Raw genomic sequence first — 25,610 nt, 5'->3', positions numbered from 1 at the left:
CCAGTGAGGGAGATTAAAGGGGAGTAGTTTTTGATGTGAGAAACATATAAATATGGAATAGAGGCAGTTGGACACATGTAGTAAATAAGAAAGAGGAGGGTAAGGGAAAAGATGTAGATTTTGGTGTCATCTGCATAGAGCTGGTAGTGGACACCAAAGGAGTATATATGTTCACCAGAGAAGACACATAAAGAGAGAAAAGCAGTTGGCCAAGAACAAAGCCTTGTGGGACCCCAATAAATAGTGGGAGTATAGAGGAGGGTGTGCCAGAACTAGAGAAGTAGAGACACTGAGAGAGCATTCAGAAAGCTAGGAAGTGAACTAGGAGTGTTATAGTGTACAGAAGAAGAAGAAGGTGGTTGACTTTTTAGACAGTGACAGAGAAGTTGTGTATGGAGAACTAACTCTTCTAATTAGGTGGGAGGTCATAGAGGACAGAAGCTTGATTGCAAAGGGTCGAATAGGAGGTGAGAGGAGAGAAAGTTTATTGGATTAAGTGGTTGTACATATGCCTCTTAAATAGTTTGGAAGCAAAGGAGAGAAGAGAGAGAGGTAAGGTTGAGAAATGCTTTTTTGAGGATAGAAGAGGGGGTAGAACAGGTGGGAGGGAATGAGGTGAAGGACCTCAACCTTTTTATATGGATAGGGGAAGGTAGGAGCTTTAATATCCATATGCAGTGCAACCAAATTGTTTTACTGTGTTTCACCATATGTGGCTAAATTTACTGACTGGAAATGTGATGATGATAGGGGAAAGAAACCGTCTGGGGAATCAAGCTTTTTCTAAAATACCTTTTAATCTAATAAGTTTCTGAAACCTCTACTTGCAAGTTGTTGAATTGCTTTTTAATACTATGCAAGTTGCATTTTTGGCCTAGTTTTAATAATGCAGTGGATTGTGACTTAATAAACGGGTCATCATACTATGTGACGTGAGACATGATTATGTTTCACTAGGGTTTATTTTTAGCATGCTATATGATGGCTTTAAATGTGACAAATGGTCAATACTTAAACTACTGGGAGTGAATGATTTTGTTTGAGTAAGTAAACTCTGTACACCTTAAGTAACATGCATGTGTGCCTTCTGCCTTGGATAACTTAGCAAGGAGTAAATGCCCATGAAGATGGATTAAACCATTCAAAGCAGTAGAGTAAACCAATATGTGGAGCATTTATAAAAAAAAATGTTTAAAAGAGTACTCGTAGCACCACATTTCTTATTTTCCCAGTAATGCGTCTGACTTTCCAGATGAAATGTTACAGAAGTCATTTAATACTAAGTCTCACCACCAATAACTTAACGACTCTGTCATCTGTTGCTCTAAGTCACAGGTGGCAAAACAAATGAACATTTTATGTGCACCCAGTTTTAAAAATGTCCTGCACCTCAATGTGATACTGAACTGTCTTGAATAAGTCCATCTCTGTCTTCTCAACAGTAACCAAAATGGCCATCCAATTATGGAATAATCTGCCTCTTTGGTTTTGAAACTAACCTTATTTTCAGGGGTATTAATAGAAATATCTGGGCCCTTTTGCAAAATTGGGATGGAGCACTCTGCTTACCATCAAAGTTATACCCACCACAATGTCTGTTCCATCCCCATTCAGTATCCAATATGCTAGATTGCATTAGTAGTGCCTCGCATATTTATCTGACTTATATAGCATAAGAGCATTTTATCCGCATTATATTCCAATTCATATAACTACATAGATAAATTCCTTATGAAGCCATATTAAGTAGGTACTTTAAAGCACAATTTTCCTGTCTGGGACACAGCCGTCTCTGCTGCCATGCTGCCGTAGTCGCATTAACTGTATGTTATAGCTATGCTCTTGCTTAGTTCCCTAATGTCATATACAGAGGATAATGAACGAGGTGTTACAGTGCGGCTTTTGTGGTTTGCAGCTTCTCAACAATCATAATATGTGACCTTAATGAAGCAAAGAGTCATATATGAAACCCAGAACATTATGAACTGTGCACTCAATTTTCTATTGAGTGTTCACTGCTGTTTGAAAACATTTCAAACCTTGAGCAATGTCAAGGTTCATATTAATAGGTAACTGTTTTTATTTTATGCAGTTGCTGGGAATGTCTACTACCATCTAATAAACAAATGACTCGACATATTTAATATTATTAATTTGGAAAAGAACCTAATCATGAAATTGTTAGTTATATTTTAATAACTATAATGTATGTTTGTAGACAGCAGTAAATTAATTAAAACTAAATCTATCATTCATTTAAAACTGAACCATAGGTCATGAAGTTAACTCCAGTTTTTATTAGTTCTCTGTACAGTGACATCAATATTCAGTTGAGAAACACGTGTTATGACTGCATTTCTAGCAATGTCTTTGTCAGATTACAAATTGCAATATTGATATGACAGACATTTACATTGCATTATATATAGATCATATTTTGAATTGTTGGAATTTAATTGGACAATTATACACCTCCCACCATTGAAGGACAAAATTTGGAACAAAATTTGACCATGTCTCCGATCCACTCAATTACAATCCCCAGAGATCAGGCTCTACCTTGGTAAGCCCCACATCTTCGGGTGCTACGATTTGGCACTGCCTTAGGAACTTTGGATGTGTGGGATTACAGTACACACTTCAATCTGCTTCAATTCACATACAGTTGATAGTATGATATGTCTCCATGTGACACAGGAATGTGTGTGATGCCTAGTTAGGTGGAGTGAGTTGGAGTTTTGCAGAAAGTGGGTGCGGAATGAGCAGTCTAAAAGTGGAGAGAGTTCCCAAGTGAGTGCTCAGAGAGGAGAGAGGTTTCCTTAGATAGTGAGAGAGGAACATTTCAGAAATGCAAGTAATTAAGTTGGGTGCTGTGGCAGTGCATGTGCCAACTGTTCTATAAGGATAGCTCCGAGTGCAGTTAAATTCATCTAAGTGAGAGTCTGATGGCGAGAGCAAGAAATCACATCAGAAGTTCATGTGAGATCTAGATTCTGGAAATACCTGTTCTGAAGTTTTTGTTGAACTTGATCTATGGGAGAGTTGGATATAGAAAGCTTGAGTAGAAGCTATTCGATTTATATGTGAGTCCTCGTACCATTATTCATGAGATTACCTGGCCTAGTAAAGAGACATCAGTGTGTGAGTCCTACTGAAGAGGTTAGGGAAATCATAATCAGTTTTCCTAAATGAAAAGTAAGAATATTTGCTATGCAACACTTGGCTGTCAGCCATTGTGCCAAGTGAACACACAAGCACAAAGGCAAGATTATTTTAAGACAAGTGTTTGAGATTCACCAAAGAACATGAGAACATGTGATGAGACATACTGAGCTTCAGTTAGGTATTTGTTTTAAGATCCATGTCAAGGGGAACATCCCCTTGTTTCTCTCTCTCCATTTTGGCACCAAACTCCCAGCTCGGAGTACATACTCTGGAACTGTTTCTGAAGTCTCTCCACTCTCAGATTCTCATTCCACTTCTGTTGTCCACAAAACTCTGGCTCACTCTGCCCACTAGGGATGTTCACTGATCCTCGTATTTTAGCTTTGGTTTAAGTTTTGGATCTGTATTAACTTTGTGTTTTGGTTTTGGCAAAACTGCCCTCATGTGTTTTGGTTTTGGCATTGGATCTGTATCTTTTTTTACAAAAATGGATAAAAAATGCTAAAATCACATAATGTGTCTCTTTTTATGTCCCTACATTATTATTAACCTCAATAGCATTAATTGCCAGTCATTTCCAGTCATTTTTTGTCTGTTTTTGTATGAACAATGGCACTGGAGACTGGAGAGTGACAAAGAACACTGCTACCCCTGTTTATGTGTGAGCTCTGGCACTAAGCAATGTCACTGGAGAATGGAGAGTGACAAGAACACTGCTACCCCTGTTTCTGTGTGAGCTCTGGCACTAAGCAATGTCACTGAAGAATGGAGAGTGACAAGAACACTGCTACTCCTGTTTATGTGTGAGCTCTGGCACTAAGCAATGTCACTGAAGAATGGAGAGTGACAAGAACACTGCTACCTCTGTTTCTGTGTGAGCAATGGTGCTGGATCTCTTGGGGAGGGAGGTACTAATGGAATCCAATACCTGCAAAATCTGACGAAGCAACAATTACGTTTTGCCTCGATTCAGATACGAGGAAGCGGGAAAGTACCAAGGCGACTTGGATTAATGGTGTTCGGTTTTCGGAAAACCAAGCCTAAGCATCTCAACTGCCCACCTAGGCATCACATACTCCCGTACCACAAGGAGGCATTACACATATTACTTATTTTTTCCATCACATAAGTGTTGCTTTTTTTAACAATTTGCTAATCTATGGTAGAATCGATATGAAGTAGTCTCTTATAAAATTAAATTTCACTTCCGGCATAACATGTTACAACTAGATGGAAAAGTACAATCATTCACACACTGCAGTTGTTGGGGGAAAAAGTTAAAACATGCCACGTGCTGAATAAGATTGTTACAGATTGTTACAGATGTCTGGTGGCATGAAGCACAGAATGTAGAGGAAACTTATTATTCTAACTTTTCAATCCAAAACATCAGCCAAAGAAGAACCTGTTTGCGCTACATACTGAATTGTTTTAAATTTAAATTAATTTCCCGCCCCCCCTCAATGACGTCAAAGAAAGAAGTTGAGTTTGCCCCCCACCTCTACAAATCTTAAGCAGCCCTAGCACTGCCAGCCTAGGCTGATACTTGCAAAATCAGGGGGCATTTTGCCCTTTTACACTACAGGTCCTAGCAGCATTTTTTATGCGGATACGATCTCCCTAGGGAATCCAGCCCCAGGCTGACCAGCCTGGGCCTGATTTGACATTATGGCATTGTGATCCCATGCTGCGGTCTTCCCTGCTATTGTGCCACTAGCCCAAGCAGACAAAGTCTAGTGCTAATATTTATAAATTCTAGGGGGGACCCTATGCTTTTTGCCCAGCAATTTTGTAGTAGGTCTGGTAAAGATTGGAAGTGGGGAGTTATATTTTAATAACTATAATGTGTGTTTGTAGATTTTGTTTTTATTATTATTTATTTAATTATCTGCCTTATGGAGCCGACCCCAGCAGTGCAGTGAATATCTAAGCAATGTCACTGAGGGGGCGGGACATTTAAAAAGGATTCTAATGAAAAGGATTCTAATACAAGTGTGTTATATGTAAATGACCACCCCCTATTGATTCTTAATGTCAAATTTGTGACTCAATGTGATTTAACCATTGCATGTGATGGAGAAGTTGGTGAGTATATGGGGTGACAAGTGGGTGAAAATCTGTTGTGCAAAAAGGGTGGCATGTGAAAAAAAAGATGGTGGGCATAGTGGCACCTGATAGAAAATCTGTCAGGCATTTATGGTGGCATGTGAGAGAAAATCTGGTGGGCATATGGGGTGACATGAGAGAACAGCTGGTACACTGGGGTATGTGTGAGAAAAACACATTAACTTGAAATGGAGGGTACTAGCTTTAGAGGAAATGTGACAGAAAATTACTTTACTAAAATAGTAGTGGATCAGGTATCCAACCGAGGTGCTATAGCCTAATATGATGGAACAATTTAAGTATGTTGAGTTATTAGGGATTAAGAAAAATAGTGTAAATTATATGGGTTAAGTGGTTCTTAAATGCCGTCAAATTCTAGGATTCTGAAATATTTTAATTTTACAAAAAGCTATAAAATTCCATAGACAAAAAACCTTATGGTTTAACATGTCCGATTAAAGCATGATTTATGGATGGTAATTTATTTAATCGTGCATACACGCTTAAACAAATTACCATCCATAAATCAAGACTGAGTGGTATGGATGTGGGGATTATCTTTTGTGCTATTTAGCTGCCCAGACTTTCAGATTGCATGTTTGTATTCTGTGAATTAGCAGCTCCATCATATTGTGAGTGACAGCAATCTCACTCCATGATAGTGCTGAATCTTCAGCTACCACAGGATGTGATGGCAAACCATGTCTGTATTGCGCAAGGAATATGTGCAATAAGGCTTCTGCCTTAACTGTCGTAATTTCATTGCTTTTTGGAGCTTGAGTGGAAGCGTTTCAATAGCTTTCTTACATTTTAGAGACGGAGTGTAAGTGCAACAAGCCTTAATCGGACATATTAAACTGTAAGGTTTTCTAGTCATGGAAATTATATATATATATTTATGTATATATATATATATATATATATATATATATATATATATACAAGTTAACCCGTGCATAATACTCATGCATTCTATTCAAATCAAGCTACTTAAGGTGTTAAAAAGGTTCTTGTCATCTTCATCGCCACACACACACACACACACACACACACACGCCGCTAGGCTTTTATATATTAGATAATGCTAAGAATTTAGAAGGTCATTGTAGCATATAACTCCGCCCAGCAGGTGGCGCTGCAGCTTCTGCACTCTGTCACCCGGTAGTTTTTTCCACACACACACACACACACACACACACACACACACACACACTAACACAGCATGTGTGTTCATGAGGTAAAATTACCTCATGAAAATGAGTTTGAGCCCTCAACTCGTAAATTTAGCCTTTACTACCCCTCCCACTGGGGGAAGGGGGGATGATGGAAGTTAACTGACTTCATTATTATAATTTTTTTGTCAAATGATGTCAGTATACCAAATTTCAGGTCAATTGGATGAGCCCTTTCTGAGAAAATAGTTTTTTACACACACACACACACACACACACACACACTAACACACTAACACACGCCGCTAGGCTTTTATATATTAGATAATGCTAAGAATTTAGTAGGTCAGTGCAGTATATAACTCCACCCAGCAGGTGGCGCTGCAGCTTGAGCACTCACTCACCCAGTAGTTTTTTCCACACACACACAGACACACACTAACGCCGCTAGGCTTTTATATATTAGATATATATATATATATATATATATATATATATATATATATATATATATATATATATATATTGAAGGATACAGTAAGAAAATGCAGATGTTATCTTCACCCACTAAACTCTAGGTAGCATCTACTGCTATCCATGTGGATGGTATGAAAGTATAGATGGCACAGCACAGATATTGATGAATGAGCTAAGGGGGCTAATATGTTACATGTGTTGGTTTTCTCACCCTACTCAACTTGCCTGTTATAGGCTGGCTGATAGCAACAAGACAGTATCAGACAATTTTACAAGATGGGAAGAAATATGGCAGCAATCAGCTGCACTTTTATTGCTACACAGCAATAAAAATCACTATATGTATATAAAATACATAATTATCCCCAGCACTTGCCCATACCAGTGCTGTATAGGGATGTCTTTGTGATGTGGACGGGTTTATTTCCCACCTACAAAACATTTTCTTTAGTACAAGTAGCTGTAGTAGAAAACAATCATTGGCTGTGCTAATGAATCTATGTGGAGTACACAGGGCCGGTGCAAGGTTTTTTCGGCACCCTAGACAAAGTTTCAGCCTACTGCTCCTTCTCCCTTCAATTCTAACTTCCTAGCCCCTCACACACTTCACATTTATGAAATAAAAATAATAGAGGTGTTCACTGACTCCTGTATTTTGGTTTCGGTTTTGGATCTGGATTAAGTTTCTGTTTTAGTTTTGGTTTTGACAAAAGTGTCCTCATGTGTTTTGGTTTTGGTTTTGGATCTGTGTTTTTTAGAAAAATAGCTAAAATATGCTAAAATCACATCATTTTGTTCTTTTTTTGCACCTACAATATTATTTACCTCAATAACTAATTTCCAGTCATTTACAGTCACTTTCGACCACCTCACAGGTCACAATATTATTTTCATACACTTTCAGACAAAGACTGCAGCGTGCTGTCGGGATGCTAAGTGACAGATCAACGACACAAACACACGGCAGTTCATAGCACATCTAGGAAACATTGCCATACAGCAGGGGTAGAAAAGAAAAGTGGTGAAAAATGGAATTGTCCTTGAGCCCTCCCACCCACCTTTATGTAAGATATTGAAAATGACATGTACAGTTTAACAAACCAATCACTCCAGCAACCAGCAGCGCCCCTTTTGTGGCTGAAGTGCTTGGTTTGCTTGGGCCCCCACAAAACAAGCTACCAATAGCTTAGCTGCCTTACGCCTAACAGTGTTGTCAATGAACTCTACATTATTAAACCATGTCTGCTCCTGCTGCATCTTTAATCTCCTTCTCCTCTGCGGATATCTCCGTCACATCCCTGAAGAACTGACAAATTTATGTAGACACAGGAATGTATATTACAACTGGAGGGGCATTAGATCTGCTTCAGACAGACTGTGACAAGGAACATGTGGGCAGCATGGATTCTGTCATGTTGGAATATGCTGCATTGAACAGAGATTTAAACCAATATATAGATGCATCTGAGGAAACCATACTTAAGTTAAAACGTGACCCACCGGATGAGATCCCGGATTTAAGAGAGCTTGTACACAAGAGATACACTATGCTTCAGAAGAATAATACAGAGGAGGCCCTGAGGCAGGACGATAAAATATGCCCAGTTTAAAGAACAGCTAAGAGACCTGAAAAAACAAATAGGTGTGTCACCGGCCTCTGCAGACTAAGCTTTTGAAGATGAAGATGAAGAGATTGCCGTCACCTAGAGCACTCCTACAATACAGCTGGAGATGATGAACCCAGTGAAAAACACATATGTGGTCACACGTATGAGAGAAAAGTAATTGAAAGGTTGATTGAAAACAAACTTTAGAAGGGTAAATCCAACAGGTGTCGAAAAATTGGCTGTGATCACTCTGACATGAATATATTGGATCTTGTTCCAGACAATGCACTAAAAAGAGCCATTGAAATCACTGAGCTTCGAATCAGTCCCAATTCCCAAATAAATGAAATATAGTTAGGTATCTTTGACGTAAAGTGTAGATTACAAACACTTTGGGCAATACTGATGAAACAGCAGCAAAGTGGAAGGTTTGAGTAATACATATACACGTCTATTTAGACATCCATGCTTACATTACTTCTGCAAGCAATGTTGTTCTTTGTTAATAAAACTGTTGTCTTTATACCATTCAAAACAATTAATAATAATCCTCCACCATTCTTTAGATGTGTATAGTTTATAGTAGGATCAAGTGGAGTTACAGCAGAGGTGTCACTAATTTTAGTCAATTTTTTTACAGCAGACCAGACCAGTTGTCAAAATTGTGGCTCAGTCATCTGCATCATCAATGGGTGTCTTTGAGTTTTGCAAAGCACACATATAGGTAACATTGGCACACAGTGGTAGCTGAAAGGAAAAGTGCTGCAAGATGGATCTTAAAACAGATATGCACACTTTAACAAACCAAGCACTTAAGCGACAAGGAGTGCCACTTTTGTGGCTGAATGCTTGGTTTGTTTGCAAGCTAACAATGGGCTTAAGGCATCTAAGGCAACTCTACTGTGGCAAGATGTTGTTGTCATCATCCTCAGCCTCATCCTCACCCTCATCAGTGTGTACATCATCCTCACACATTATTAATTCATCCCCGCTGGAATCCACCATTACAGAAGTTTCTGTGCTTTTATGTAATTGGCGGGAAAGGCCTTCCTCGTGGAAATAGTAGTTCATTTTGATGAACATCATCTTTTCCATATTTTTAGGAAGTAGCCTCCTACACCGATCGCTGACAATGTTTCTGGCTGTGCTGAAAACTCTTTCCGAGTACACACTGGAGGGTGGGCAGCTTAGGTAGTGCAAAGCGAGTTTGGTAAATGGGTCTCCAAATTCCCTTTTTTCCTCCCAGTATGTAAAGGGACTGTCTGTCTTATTTCCATGCTGTCGTTAGAATAATCCTCCACCTATGTTGAGAGTAAGATCAGGGGGTAAATGTGTCAAAGTGCGATTTTGCAACTCCAGCGATTTTCTCGGGAGAGTTGAAACTCGCCGATGTATGAAGCTGAGTTTTCATACAAAATCGCCAGAGTTCTGCTTCTGTCAAAATCGCTACTTGCAAAATCGCCAGAGATCAAACTCCCAACTGTTTGCCACTGCAGCTATACAGCTCTCAAATGTATGAAGCTGCGAGTTAGCAAACTCAGGAGAGTTTGCTTCTAAACATGCCAGATACAACACGCTGCTTGATAGCAGCGTGTTGTAGAAACACATCACTGTTACACTGCCCTGCCAGAGTTAAAATGTTAAAGAACAGATAAAAGTTAAAAAAAAAAAAGCGTGAGGTCCCCCCGCTATTCAGGCTTAACCCTAGTGCTGCCTGACTAGTGCTGGTCTCGTGAAAATCAGGGAAAAATTTTGCGTGGGGTTCCCCTGATTTTCACTTTACCAGCACTAGGCAAACCAGCCAGGGTTGGCGGCACTATAGCAGGGGGACACGCGGCAGAGGTCCCCCTGCCATAATGACTAACCAACCCTAGACTGTTCAGTGCTGGGCTGGATTCCCTAGGGAGTGGGGTCCGCTGAAAAAAATGAGCGGGTCCCCCCCTAGAAAGAACCAGCCCAGTGCTGATAGCACTAGGGCTCTTCCTACTACCCCTGGGCTGTGGGTAGTAGGGTAATACGGCGATAAAATATAAAAAAAATAAACTGACACCAATTTTTTTTGTGGAACTACAAGTCCCAGCCAGCCAGGTTGCAAAAAAAAAATGTGGCCATGCTGTTGCTTGTATAACTACTATAACTACAAGCACCAGCATACCCACGGCAGCCAGGGCATGTTGGCACTTGGAGAACCACAAGTGCCAACATGCCCTGACATCCCTGGCTTGCTGGGACCTGTAGTTCCACAAAGAAAAAAGTTAAAAAAAACAACAACGCCCTCTTAAAAACCACATCTATTTATTAAAAATAAAAACCCCACAATAAATACACTAACCACCCTCATTTTAACCACATCTATTTAATAAAAATTAAAAAAAACCAAATACTCACCAAAGATGTCTTCTTTCTTCTTCCAAAGGTCCAGGCTTGCCCCAGTCCCAGCAAATTTGTACTTCCAAAAGGGATGGCTATAGTGCCGCCAACCCTGGCTGGTTTGCCTAGTGCTGGTAAAGTGAAAATCAGGGGAACCCCACGCAAAATTTTTCCCCGATTTTCACGGGACCAGCACTAGTCAGGCAGCACTAGGGTTAAGCATAAATAGGGGGGGGATCTCACGCTTTTTTTTTTTTAAAACTTTTAACTATTCTTTTACATTTTGACAGCTGCCAGAGATCACTGTTACAACACAGGAGAGTTTGCCAAACACAGGAGAGTTAGCTAAACTCGGGAGTGTTTACATTGCCCAAAATCGCCAGAGATGACCAGCGATTTTGAACATGAGTGTCAAAATCGCAGCTTAATACATTTCCAGTTTTTTTTTCAAAACTCACGGGTAAACACCCGCGATTTACCGCAATTTAAACACGCTGGCAAACTCGCACTTTGATACATTTACCCCCAGGTGGAGTTATGGCAGAGGTGGCACGTTTTTTGGTCAATTCTTTTATACCAGCCCAGATGTCAAAATGTTGTGCTGAGTCATCTGCATCATCTCTGTGTCTCTTGGGAAAGCTAAGTTTTTTACTAGCAGCAGTTGACTGAGAAACTGAAGGAAGAGAACCGTCACATAACAATTGAGCTGTCATCTTGCTCACCAGGAGCACCTTGCATCTCTTGAGATCTGGGTCAGTTGTAAGCAAAGAGAAGACATAGCTCTTAAACCTAGGATCAACCACAGTTGCCAAAATGTAGTTATCAGATTTCAAGATTTTGATAACTCTTGGATCCTGGCGAAGTGAATAAAGTACTTGATCTACAAGTCCGACATACTTAGCGTAATTGCTTTGTTTCATCTCTGTAGCAGCACTTCAATGCAGACATTATTAGTGTTTTTAGTTGCCCCAGTGACGCCCCCCCAGAGCCGGCGCCCTAGGCAGCTGCCTAAAGCTGCTTAATGGTGGTGCCAGCCCTGGGAGTACCAGAACAACAACATCCTTTGCTTACGTCTGTACACAGGTTACACACTGGAGCGCTCATTTAATTCTTGAGAAAGCAACAGCTGTCTAACTGAAATTAGATCTTCAAAGACATACAGCTGGATAGTCATAGGAACAATGTAAACAACACATTACAAAACTGTTTGTAAAACATGGAAGGGAAAGAGAGGTAATGTAATTACTGGAGATGAATGTGCTGTTTCAGAAAATAAGTGATTGGATTTGCTTGAATGTAAGCTAATTTGTGAATTTGCTTTGATGCACAGTGTGATCTTTATTGCCAGGTAGCTAGTCAAGTGGCAGGAAAAATGATCACATTACTGTTTATATTTGAATGTACACATTCATATTTGTTTATCTTTCTTGGAAAACATTGGATGTCACATCCACGCTCATAATATACCTGATCACAATTAAATAAATAATGTCCTAATGTTAAATATTGAACCCTTAGTGACACACCTATTATCGTTCTTGAGCCTATACAAATGACTCTAGATCACACTTGCCCACTCAACTGGAATGTCCGGGAGACTCTTGAATATTGGGTAGGTCTCCTGGACTCCCGGGAGAGCAGGCAAGTCTCCCACATCCTGCCCATCGGGTGTCAAAATGACGTGATTCACGGGGGATTGTGTCATTTTGACACCCCCGTCCCCCGCAAGAAAATCATCATTTTGTTGCGGGGACAGGGAGAAAATGACGCAAATTGTCCCGTACCACCCCTCCCGCCCTCCCACCACACCCAGTCCCCAGGAACTCCCGGATGCCAGCTATAAAAAGTGTGCAAGTATGCTTTAGATGAAGTAGGTAGAGCATTTCTACAGCTGATTGACCTACAGGGCCATTTATAGGATATCAATTGCCAATCTTTAAAGTGTGCATCTACCTCTCCTTCTAAATGCAGGAAAACTAAGATATTTGACATTTCAGAAAGCATATTCTTTACTTGGGGAAGCCCGGGACATAGAGGGTATTTTGGGGAAATTGTTAATAGAAATGTACACATATTAAGTAGATTACTGCACCTTGACTCTACCTATGGGGCAGGGTACAAGGCACTGCTGGCAACATTCTATACGTTTGTCCACCTGCCCACCTACTGTATTTATTATCCTTTGGATGTGACCTCATATATACATCTAGAAACCAATGTACAGGCAATGGAAGAGGGACCCAGAGGAAGCACCTGTCTTTGGCTTAGATAAGTTTGGGAAAAGTGCTGAGTGCTTTCATTAACAACTAGTAGGCAGCACTCAGTACTCTCATTGGCTAATAATGCTGTGTTTCTTGGCCATTGGTCACCGGCAGGCAGTTTGAGTTCAACTACAGTGCAAAGTGATGTCTCCTAGATGGGAATAACAGCATTAAGCACTTCCCCCTATAACACAGCACCACACAGCAGGAGATGTACCAGACTTGCATAGTAGACTAATGCTCGGCTTTCTCCGCTAGTTGTCAAACTTAGCTCTGCTTTCTGTACTAATTAAGAGACTGGATGCTGCCTTTTATACTAGTCACAAGACTGGGTGTTGACTTTTATGCTAGCTCTGTGGTTCCCAAACTGTGCACCGAGCCATGACGATCTTACAGGGGTGCCAAGGCTTAGACTGGTGGTAAGCACGGTGGGGACTATTTGGTAATTATTTTGCCTTAGGGGTGATTTAAAAAAACTTCTGGAGACCTTAAGGGTGTCTCAAACTGAGAAAGTTTGGGATATACTGTGCTAGCCACTTGATTGGCCATCACTTTCTATTTGAGCCACTAAACAAGGCTCTAGTTTCTACATCATAAAAGAGTGCTTTCTACACTAACCATCAAACAGTGAGCTATTTATTTACTAGCCACCAGAATGGGCAGTAGTGTCTATTTAATATACCTGCCACCAGACTGGGTTTGGTTTGTATGATGGCCTTCTGAAAGAGCTCCCATGTGTACAAAAACAATAAATTAAAATATAGTTTCAAACTTTAAATAAAATGCAAGCTGAGAGATAGGAAAGTTCCAGCAAACAAAACAAAAACAAATGAAAGCAAATCTTTGTCGCACTGCCTATATGTAATTTAATGGCACATTAACCTTATATTTAATATCTTGCATGTATGTGATCAGAGAATGGTGTTGAGTAATGAAGAACTTCTTGTTTGTTCTTTCTGCTGAGAGAAAGTTCCTAAAGTATTGCCAGAACATCAGGCAAATTAACTTTTACAGTGTGTCTCTATTACTAAGTTATACAACTAGCAATCATTTTTTGGAGCCTAAAATGCACTGAAGCCAGTGTAAAAGGCTCAGTCACTGTGTCTTCTGCATTGGAGACAAATTTGATTGTGATAATTGATCACCAACTGGTGAATTAGACTGGAATACAGGTATTACAATTGTGTACCTGCACCAATATGAAATGTATCATATTCGAGAACTATTATTTAACTGGAAAGCATTATATCTACAAAGCATATTTCTGCTATACAAGACACACACGTGCAGTAAACTTCTCTCAGCCACTTAGGTCTCCTAACATAAGACAATGGGGCTAATTTTTTAACATGCTGAAAATAACAATGATGCATGGTAACCCACAGCAATCAGATATCAGCTTCCAGCAGTCATTTGGAATCAGGCAATGAAAGCAAATCACTTATATTGGTTATAGCACCTGGGTTCTACTTACACTGCTTTATTAAATAAGCCCAAATGTTTTGCAAATTGATTAGTAATTCATGTACATACAATTATAAATTAAAATTTACAGTGATTAGTGAATGTTAGGAATAGTGAGTTAGACAAATAAAGTTATATTAATATTCTATTAAAATTGTAATTCGGCAGCACAAATACTAAAAAATTGTAGTTCAAACATGCATATCACATTGTTACTAGTAACTAGTTAGAGGTAAATGTAACTTGAAAGGGTGTTCATTTGAATGTTGTAAATCTAATGGATCACTATGCCTAAAATATCAATTGAATAACTAAGAAGAGGATTGTTCAAACGTATATGTGTAAAAGAGTTGATAACTTGATAGTTCTATTCATTTGTAAAATTATAAAATGAAAAAGTAAAAAACAATATATAAAATGTTATTTTTACTTACATTTACATTGCTTTTTTGCCACTGTTTGTTTAGTGACTAGAAAAATAAGCAAGACCCAGCAGAGGATTTGGATTTTCCCCATAGTGATGTCAGACAACTGGATGTACCTACACAGAGAGCAAGGGAAGTTAATTATTAAACTTCAATCAATTCGTTTTAAACACAGTTTTTGGAAACAATTCTGAATATTATTTGTTCTGTGTATAAATCTACTAGAAATAATTGAATTCACCTAACAATAGGGAATACCTGATGCTTGAAAGAGTTGGATCGCAGAAAAAGAAATGTGTCAAACGTTTTTTAAAGCTTATCAGGTGTCACGTGGAATGAGCAGGTTGATAAATGGTCCAATCTGGTCACATTGCGAAATGGCCAATCCTAGACACAAATAAAAGAAAGTGCCTGTTACTTTTCACCTAATTTATACAAGTGTCTCATTGCACTGTACTGTATTAACAGGTTTGGTACATATGTATAATATTAAAACACACACATACAACATAAAAAAAAGATTTTTAAATGTGTGTGTAAAAAGATGGGTAGAAATATGCTAATAATAATACAAATTTACAATGGAAGATGGCAGCATCATATATAAAACAGGAGCTGAGACGGTCAAGATATTCCTTGGTGGGTGCACGCTGAGCGCTCGTAGTTGTGCACTGCAAGCAAAAAGGGATTTCATTTTGCACAATGAAGTTATTTAAATTAATTTGAAGGAGTGGTGTATTTGGGTATTTTCCCTGTTTAGAAGAGGTCCAGAGAGCATTTTTCTCCCCTCTTTAAATCAGAAATGATGGAGGCATTACCCTATACTTTCAATGGAACATCTTTTACTCCATCCAGGTGCTTCGTACATGGGAAAACACATTTCTAGGCAGATTTAGATTAATGCCACTCCCCTATAGTCTGGAACTCACTCCCTCTCCTATCACGTTTACCACCTCCTGCCAAAGGTTCAACAAGCTCTCAAAACCCATTTCTTCATAAAAGGCTACCAGCTCTCCTCCTAAACCACCCTTACTCCCCCTTCACACTATCGTTCTATTCCTTCTGGGTCACTCCCATTTGCACCTGCATTCAACTACCTCTTCCTTCTAGATTGTAAGCTCTCATGAGCATGGCTCTCTTTCCTCATGCCCTCCTGATTTTATTACCTTTGCCACCAGCTCACTTGTTTCTTCCCTCCTGTGGCACCAGACAAAAAGAAGAGGCTTATTCAACTGGCATGGTTGGAGGGGTAAGAAAGTGATGGGTTTTTACGGGATTCTGGTGCATCTATTACCCTGGTATTGTCAGAACTGGAGGTCCCAACATAGATTATCCCTAACCGACATGTAGATATTGCCATGGCTGTTCCACAGCATATGGAACTTCCTATTGCCAGTGGACATTTAAATTGGGGACATGGGCAATGTATCATGGAAGTGGGAATCTTTGGGGGGATGCCTACAGAGGTTTTACTAGGAAATTATGTGGGGCAAGGGCTGGGCAGGTATTCCGTTGGAGCTCTGACTTGGAGCCAAGTTAGGCAGCAAGCTCATTCAAGGCCAGATAGCGCTCTTGCTGAATCTTCGTTCTCCATGGAAGCTCCACAGGTGAGTAAGAATGACAACACTGGCAGGGAGATAGATTTATGAAATGCTGACTGGGCAGAATTTAGGGACCCAATGGACTGACCCTTCCTTAGCCAGCCTGAGAAGAACTGCTGATAGTCCCGCAGATATTGCGAGTGCTGTGCATATAGTATAGGAGTGTGGCCACCTCTACCGACTCTCTGTGCCAGGGCAGTAGAAGTAGCTTGTAGTCCCACTGCAGAACCGAGCCCAGCTGCTGGTCATGGCTCACATTATAACCTTTGCTAAACATTTTGGGCACCATAAGACCCAGTGCCAATGGTACATCAACACCCAGAGAGTATGCTACTTTGTAGGAAGGCTGAGCAGAGATCCAGGTTCCATCAGTCTGATGCATTCATTATTGGTTTAGCTGGCCACATGAGACACAAAGCTATACCCCGCTACTACAGCGAAGAAAATGACTCATCTTCTATACTCCACTTGACATCAAGCAGTACATCTGTAAAAAAGTTATAATCTTTTTAATTAAGCAATATATAGCTTTCATAGAAAAAGTTAATGAAGAAACCATTTAGTTAAAAATTATTAACTACAGACCTCATAGCAAAAGGAATTCCAATTAGATTAACTACTTCTGTTAAACATGAGAGGGGTTTGCTTCAAAAACTTAGATATAACTCACTTTCAGTAAAGATAAGCAAGATAAGCTATCTGTCCTGCTCTAAGAAAGATTTGCAAATGTCTTTGTACAATTGATTGATGGTCATAAATACAATGTAAAGGATTGTGTTAATTATTGTACTAATATACTATAACCCAAGGAAATACCATGTTTTTCTGTATAAATATTAGTATACCAGTTTCAGTAAAACAGAACTGATTATTCCAGACAACTGTTTGTGTGTCTCAGATCAATTCTCCAGTGCGCACTGTATACCTGAATTAGAAGGGATTTTACAGATGGCATAGTATCTATTGCCTTTAACAACCCCTTGGTTGCTAAATTCCACTATACCTTATGAACGGTGAAGCGGACACTCTAGCGGCTATTGCCAAGTGCCTTTCAGTGTAAGCTCTGCAGTGTGAATCTTAAATAAAACCAAATTATTTCATTGTTGTGTCTGAGTGATCAGGTAACCCCCTAAATCGGCGGTTCCCAAACTGTGCGCCGCGGCTCCCAGGGGTGCCGCGGCGCTGTCACTGCGGTGCCGCGGGCCAGACCTAGAAAAAAGACAGAAGACAGGAACTTACCAATCCGCCGGGCGCCGGGACCCAGCAGCCTCCTCTCTCCCGCCGCTGTCACTGAATATCGACGTCAGTGACAGCTGCGGGAGAGAGGAGGCTGCTGGGTCCCGGCGCCCGGTGGCTTGGTAAGTTCCTGTTTTCTTTCTTCTTTCTGTGGCTGGCGCCTGGCGCGGGGCAGAGTGAGAGGGATCATAGCAGAGGAGGGGGACAGAATGATGGCAGAGGAGGAGGACAGAATGATGGCAGAGGAGGGGGACAGAATGATGGCAGAGGAGGAGGACAGAATGATGGCAGAGGAGGGGGACAGAATGATGGCAGAGGAGGGGGACAGAATGATGGCAGAGGAGGGGGACAGAATGATGGCAGAGGAGGAGGACAGAATGATGACAGAGGAGGGGGACAGAATGATGGCAGAGGAGGGGGACAGAATGATGGCAGAGGAGGAGGACAGAATGATGGCAGAGGAGGGGGACAGAATGATGGCAGAGGAGGGGGACAGAATGATGGCAGAGGAGGGGGACAGAATGATGGCAAAGGAGGAGGACAGAATGATGGCAGAGGAGGGGGACAGAATGATGGCAGAGGAGGGGGACAGAATGATGGCAGAGGAGGGGGACAGAATGGTGGCAGAGGAGGGGGACAGAATGATGGCAGAGGAGGGGGACAAAATGATGGCAGAGGAGGGGGACAGAATGATGGCAGAGGAGGAGGACAGAATGATGGCAGAGGAGGAGGACAGAATGATGGCAGAGGAGGGGGCAGATGGCAGAGGAGGGGCACAGAATGATGGCAGATGAGGGGGACAGAATGATGGCAGAGGAGGGGGACAGAGGGCAGAGGAGGGGGACAGAGGGCAGAGGAGGGGGACAGCATGAGAGAGGGCAGAGGAGGGGGACAGCGTGAGAGAGGGCAGAGGAGGGGGACAGCATGAGAGAGGGCAGAGGAGGGGGACAGCGTGACAGAGGCCAGAGGAGGGGGACAACATGACAGAGGCCAGAGGAGGGGCCAGCGTGACAGAGAGCAGAGGAGGGGACAGCGTGACAGAGGGCAGAGGGAGCAATGTGAGAGAGGGCAGTGTGCCTGGATGCAGAGGGGGCAGTGTGCCTGGATGCAGAGGGGGCAGAGTGTCTGGATGCAGAGGTGCATTTTTGCATATAACTAAATAAGTATTTCTGTTGTGACCTAAATACTTATTACATTTTTTTGACCCAACTACTTCTAAAACAGGACTGCTCAGTAATTATTTTGGATGGGTGCCTTGAAAAAATTTGGAGACTCTAAGGGTGCCGCGAACTGAAAAAGTTTGGGAACCACTGCCCTAAATGATACCAACCCTGGTATCTTCACAGAGATTAATATGAGATTCAAGGGGTAGACAGAGTGGATTATGTGGGCAGTCCATGCTTTGTTGGTGGCCTCAGAGTAACTTTCTTCCCACTTTCCCCACTTTCTTGATTATTATAGGTACTTAGGAGCACCAATTGACCCGTCCCATCCTCTGTTTTGATCAAAGTCTTGGCCAAAATGTAAAGGTATGTTTGTGCTGCTGTGGGGGGAGTTTGCCTTGATGGCTCCCCCCTGGATCTGCCACTGACCCTGAGATAGTTAGTCCTTTCTGGGGAAAATGGTCCCAGAGGTGACCAGGAGTTCCAGCATCTGAATGGCAGAAATGGGTGGGATGGGATTTGTGTAAATTAACTAAATTTTTTAGATAAGAGAAAATCAGCTTACACAGCTGATAGCACACCAAAATGCCTCTATCCAGATTTGCCAACTAACAGGCAAATACAAACTATAGGTAAATTTGATAGTTTATTCTAGAGATGGGCGGGCTCGGTTCCACGAGAACCGAACCCACCCGAACTTTGCCTATTCGAGTACCGAGCCGAGCAGGCTCGGCACTCTCCCGCCCGCTCGGAATCCAAATCGAGGCCGAACGTCATTGTGACGTCGTCGGATCTCAGTGCTCGGTTCTCGCGATACTTGAAGATTATATACGCCTCCACAACAATCCATCGCCATTTGACAGAGGGAGAGAGCAGGGTGTAGTCACAGGCTGATTAGAGCAGGGACAGAGAATACAATATTCTGATTCCAATTGTGCTAACAAAAATCGCTAGAGAAGAGAGGAGGATAGAGGATTTTTTTTTTTCAATATTTGGCACTCAAAGTGCTTTTTGGGTGTCCCCCATTATTTTGCCTAAATATTTCTGGCTGTCAAAAGTCATATTTGTCAGCAGTATCTACCAAATAATTTTTAGCACTCCCCAGTGCTTTTGGGGTGTGTCCCATAATTGTGCATAAATATTTCTGGCTGTCAAAAGTAGGGATGAGCGGACTCGGATTCTCGCAATCCGAGCCCACCCGAACAGTGCGGATCCGAGGCTGATCCGAGCACTGTTCGGGAACTTCCGGGCGGCAAACAGAGCCAAACCGAGGCTATGACATCCAAGTCTCGCGTCGGATCTCGCGAGACTCGGATGTCATAAATACTCACCTTGCGGGCGCCATCTTCATTCTGGCTGTGATCACTCGTGAGGGAGGTTGTAGTTAGGGAGCTCCTGATCAGTTTAGTTGTTCTTTGTGCTTTGTCCAGTGCTCTGTCCTGCTGAGTCAAGTGGTGCTTTGTCCAGTGCTCTGTCCTGCTGAGTCCAGTGGTGCTTTTGTCCTGCTGAATCCAGTTGTGCTGTGTCCTGTGCTCTGTCCTGCTAAGGGCATAGTTATTTCAAATTTATTCAAAAGCTATAAAAAATTAAAAAAATAATTCTAAAAAACTTATACAAATTTTTTTAAAAAAAAATATAAAGAAAATTTAAAAAAATTATACAAAAATAATTGAAAAAAAACATTAAAAAATTAGTTTAAAAATACTAGGTACTGATATTTCAAAGTCAAACTACGTTCTCTGTTGCTGCTGTACCCAAAAATAATAGATACTGCTATTTAAAAGTCAAACTACGTTCTCTGTTGCTGCTGTACCAAAAAATAATAGGTACTTGTCACGGGCACTAGGAGTTGCTTACCCGAGTTTCACCAGATGGAACTCTGCTAGAGAGGCGGGGTTATGGCACGCACCTCAAAGCAGGCAGGTTAATGATTGGGGCGACACAACAGCAGGAGAGTAGAGATAGTCTGAGGAAGTCAGCGACTTGCAGCTATGGTTAGAGGTAAGTCAGCGACTTGGAGCAGTAAACTGAAGGCTGAAGATAAAGTAGACACGAGGAGTGGACGTGGATAGGTGATGGTAGGTAGAGGAGGAGTCAGTGGTCTGCGTTCAGCAAGTTGTACCACCGCTGTGATAGGAGGACTTGTCCAGGTGCGGGTAGGTAGCAGGGAAGTCAGTGGTCTGCGTGCAGCAAGTTGTACCACTGCTGTGAGAAGGAATGAGGACTTGTCCAGGTGCAGGAGAGTGAAGTTGAAAGGCAAACTGTGGCTGTATGGAAACAGCGCGAGTAGAGCAATGTCTTGTGAGGCAAAGATGGAAGGCACAATGAATAGTCTGTATGGAGTAGATGCCTTACAGGGAGGAGAAGCTGGTCACAGCAGATATGCACAATAACGCTAAGTAGTAGCGTGAGGAGATATCGTAGCTTGAGTGAAAGCTTGTCCTAAATGAAGCAATGCAGTAACACAGTCTATATGGGTACTTGTACCCTGTGCAGCAAACAACAATGGATACAACTGGTATGCAAGCAATAGGCAATAGTCAATAGTCAGTAGAGCATACCCAGTTGTGTAGATCCGGAATCAGCTGAGAAGTGAAGCGTTGTAGCGGTATGGGAACAGCCGCTGAGTTGAGCAGGGAGCAGAGTGGAAGCTGAAGCACGAGTAGAGCTGGAAGCAGTTTGGAAACTGTACACACGAGTAGAGCTGGAAGCAGTTTGGAAACTGCACACAGGAGTAGAGCTGGAAGTAGTTTGGAAACTGCACACAAGAGTAGAGCTGGAAGCAGTTTGGAAACTGCACACAGGAGTAGAGCTGGAAGCAGCTTGGAAACTGCACACAGGAGTAGAGCTAGAAGCAGTTTGGAAACTGCACACAGGAATAGAGCTGGAAGCAGTTTGGAAACTGCACACAGGAGTAGAGCTGGAAGCAGCTTGGAAACTGCACACAGGAGTAGAGCTGGAAGCAGTTTGGAAACTGCACACAGGAGTAGAGCTAGAAGCAGTTTGGAAACTGCACACACCTATAGAAGTTCACTAGGAGTGAGACTTCAAGATCAGGCCACTACCTAAGGCTGCAGGTGCCTTAAGTAGGGAGGGGTGATTGATCCATCAATCACATTAGTGGTCAGGTGTAGTTGTTAAAGGGACCTGCGCATGCCCAGTGCGACAGGATGGCGGACGGCCGCGGTTCCACACAGGTGTGAGCGGGAAAGATGGAGAACCACGTACCAGAGTGGAGGCACTCACACTCCGGTGAGTGACAGTACTGCTATTTAAAAGTCAAACTACGTTCACTGTTGCTGCTGTACCAAAAAATACTAGGTACTGCTATTTAAAAGTCAAACTACGTTCTCTGTTGCTGCTGTACCAAAAAATAATAGGTACTGCTATTTAAAAGTCAAACTACCTTCACTGTTGCTGCTGTACCAAAAAAAATAGTAGGTACTGCTATTTAAAAGTCAAACTACGTTCACTGTTGCTGCTGTACCAAAAAATACTAGGTACTGCTATTTAAAAGTCAAACTACGTTCTCTGTTGCTGCTGTAACCAAAAATACTAGGTACTGCTATTTAAAAGTCAAACTACGTTCTCTGTTGCTGCTGTACCAAAAAATAATAGGTACTGCTATTTAAAAGTCAAACTACGTTCACTGTTGCTGCTGTACCCAAAAATAACTGCGGCCTTAACAGCTATGTTGGTGTGAGACGTGCATCCGGTGTCCGCCATCTGTGCAGTTGAATTCAGACCAGTTGGAGGATGTAGGAGCACCCATCTGTGCAGTGGAATTCAGACCAGTTGGAGGAGGTAGGAGCAGACATCTGTGCAGTGGAATTCAGACCAGTTGGCGGAGGTATTGTGGCCCCGGTACCAAATTGGGTACCGGGGCCACTCCATTACGCAGTCCAGATAGATGCATATCAGATTTTAAACTATATTCAGTGTTGGGGCCAAATCCAAAAATAATTAAAATGCACTGTCATGATCGAAAACAAGAGGTATTGACGCGCTAGAACTCCACCCTCTATATGCTGCAGAGGATGGAGGAGCAGCCATCTGTGCAGTGGAATTCAGACCAGTTAGAGGAGGTATTGTGGCCCCGGTACCAAATTGGGTACCGGGGCCACTCCACTACGCAGACCAGATAGATGCGTATCATATATTAAAATACGTTGACTGTTGCTGCCAGATCAAAATTTTATGAAAATGACCTGTCATCGTCAAAAACAAGGGGTAGTGACGCGCTCGAACTACACCCTCTATATGCTGCAGAGGATGTAGGAGCAGCCATATGTGCAGTGGAATTGAGACCAGTTGGAGGAGGTAGGAGCAGACATCTGTGCAGTGGAATTCAGACCAGTTGGCGGAGGTATTGTGGCCCCGGTACCAAATTGGGTACCGGGGCCACTCCACTACGCAGTCCAGATAGATGCGTATCAGATATTAAACTACATTCAGTGTTGGGGCCAAATCCAAAAATAATTAAAATGCACTGTCATGATCGAAAACAAGAGGTATTGACGCGCTAGAACTCCACCCTCTATATGCTGCAGAGGATGGAGGAGCAGCCATCTGTGCAGTGGAATTCAGACCAGATGGAGGAGGTATTGTGGCCCCGGTACCAAATTGGGTACCGGGGCCACTCCACTACGCAGTCTAGATAGATGCGTATCATATATTAAAATACGTTGACTGTTGCTGCCAAATCAAAAGTTTATGAAAATGACCTGTCCTCGTCGAAAACAAGAGGTAGTGACACGCTCGAACTACACCCTCTATATGCTGCAGAGGATGTAGGAGCAGCCATATATGCAGTGGAATTGAGACCAGTTGGAGGAGGTATTGTGGCCCCGGTACCAAATTGGGTACCGGGGCCACTCCACTACGCAGTCCAGAAAGCTACCTCGGTGCAACATTTTGGACTAAAATAGAATATTGTGAGGTGTGAGGTGTTCAGAATAGACTGGAAATTAGTGGAAATGATTGTTATTGAATGTTATTGAGGTTAATAATAGCGTAGGAGTGTAAAAAAAACAAAAAACTGGATTTTAGCGCTTTTTATGCTTTTTTAAAAATAAATCAGAACCCAAAACCCTAAATCCGAACCAAAACCTTTCGTCAGGTGTTTTGGCAAAACAAATCAGAACCCAAAACACAAAACACTAAAAGTGCCCGGTGCACACCCCTATTCAAAAGTCATATTTGTCAGCAGTATCTACCAAATAATTTTTAGCACTCCCCAATGCTTTCGGGGTGTCCCCCATAATTGTGCATAAATATTTATGGCTGTCAAAATTACTATCTGTCAGCAGTATCTACCAAATAATTTTTAGCACTCCCCAGTGCTTTTGGGGTGTCCCCTTTAATTGTGCATAAATATTTCTGGCTGTCAAAAGTCATATTTGTCAGCAGTATCTACCAAATAATTTTTAGCACTACAAGTGCTTTGGGCTCAGAATGGATTCAAAGCAGTCCACATATGAGCAGAATCAGCAACCAGGTTCTGTCACCAGTCCTGATGGTAGTGTTCCCAGTACCTCATCTGGGCAAGGCGATGTCAAAGTACACAGTGTTTTGAAATCATTCAAAAAATCACACCCCCAAAAAAAAATTACTGTGTTGAAGTGAAGAAGAAGTGTAACTGAGGAAAAGTTAAGTGCTAATAAAAAAAAAATTGCCAACATGCCATTCTACACATGCAGTGGCAAAGAGAGAATGAGGCCTTCGCCTTTCTCTATTAGTGGCAGATCCAAAAATGTTACCGAGCCTACAAGTGGTGCACAACTACTGTTGCGTGTCAAAGCCGAGCTGCAAGATAACAGTAAGGCATTAGAGGGTAATGTTTGCTCTGAATCAGAAATGACACCAATCCCTGTGGAGAGTCCATCTAACAGTGGGATGTCTAATCGTGAGCATTCTGTTAGTGTACCCATAAAGAGGGGCCCTTTCAGCAGTTCTGCTGATGTGTGCCTGAACAGCCCGAGTGTAGCCGGGGATACACCAAGTGATGATGACACTTTGTCTTTAGAAGAGGATGTAGGGGAGATATGGTTATCCGACGAGGGCGCTGATGAGGTTGATTGTGTAAGTTCTGCACCAGAGGCAGCAGTGTGGAACCAGTGGCAGCAGTTCTGGCACGTGAGGTTCTGGTACCAATTTGTACTTTCCAAACATAAGCAGGGATGACGCAGGTGGCAGACCACAACAGTTTGACATCTGGGCTGGTTTGAAGGATTTGTCAAAAAAATGTGTAACCTTGACCATAACTCCAACCAATCCTACTATTAACATGCAAAGGATGGTGGAGGGCCTATCAGGGATTAAACTGTATTTTTCCTAATTTTCACTAATAATGTTTGGGTGTAATATACTCAATTGCTAAGAGTCATTGATGAAGAGGAAGACAAGCAGGCTTGTCTGTAGATTTTGCAGGCAAATTGTACTGCGTTATATAGGTAACACCCAAACAAAAGAGCTCCATTGCTAATTGTAATTGCTGAAATAGAAATAATAGGGCTGACAGTCTTGGTCTAAATCTGCAGTTACATTTTATTGTACCATAGCTC

At 41.9% G+C, this 25,610-nt stretch overlaps 1 protein-coding gene across 2 annotated transcripts in view; it reads right to left on the bottom strand.

The window, feature by feature from the left end:
• The window catches only part of LIPC (lipase C, hepatic type), a 204,591-nt gene extending 189,237 nt beyond the window's left edge, over positions 1 to 15,354 (bottom strand). Inside the window, exons 1-2 of one of the 2 annotated variants that reach the window (XM_075208063.1) lie at positions 15,289 to 15,354; positions 15,057 to 15,163 (exon numbers count right to left, since the gene is read on the bottom strand). In XM_075208063.1, coding sequence (XP_075064164.1) covers positions 15,057 to 15,138 — 82 coding nt within the window. In that variant the 5' untranslated portion in view covers positions 15,139 to 15,163; positions 15,289 to 15,354. The remainder of the gene's footprint in view (positions 1 to 15,056; positions 15,164 to 15,288) is intronic. The other variant, XM_075208064.1, reaches the window with a different exon arrangement.
• Positions 15,355 to 25,610: the final 10,256 nt, after the last annotated feature.

Source organism: Mixophyes fleayi, chromosome 4 (genome assembly GCF_038048845.1).
Source record: "Mixophyes fleayi isolate aMixFle1 chromosome 4, aMixFle1.hap1, whole genome shotgun sequence".
In the NCBI taxonomy this organism is placed as follows: domain Eukaryota; kingdom Metazoa; phylum Chordata; class Amphibia; order Anura; family Limnodynastidae; genus Mixophyes; species Mixophyes fleayi.
This window is presented reverse-complemented; position numbering and strand designations above follow the sequence as displayed.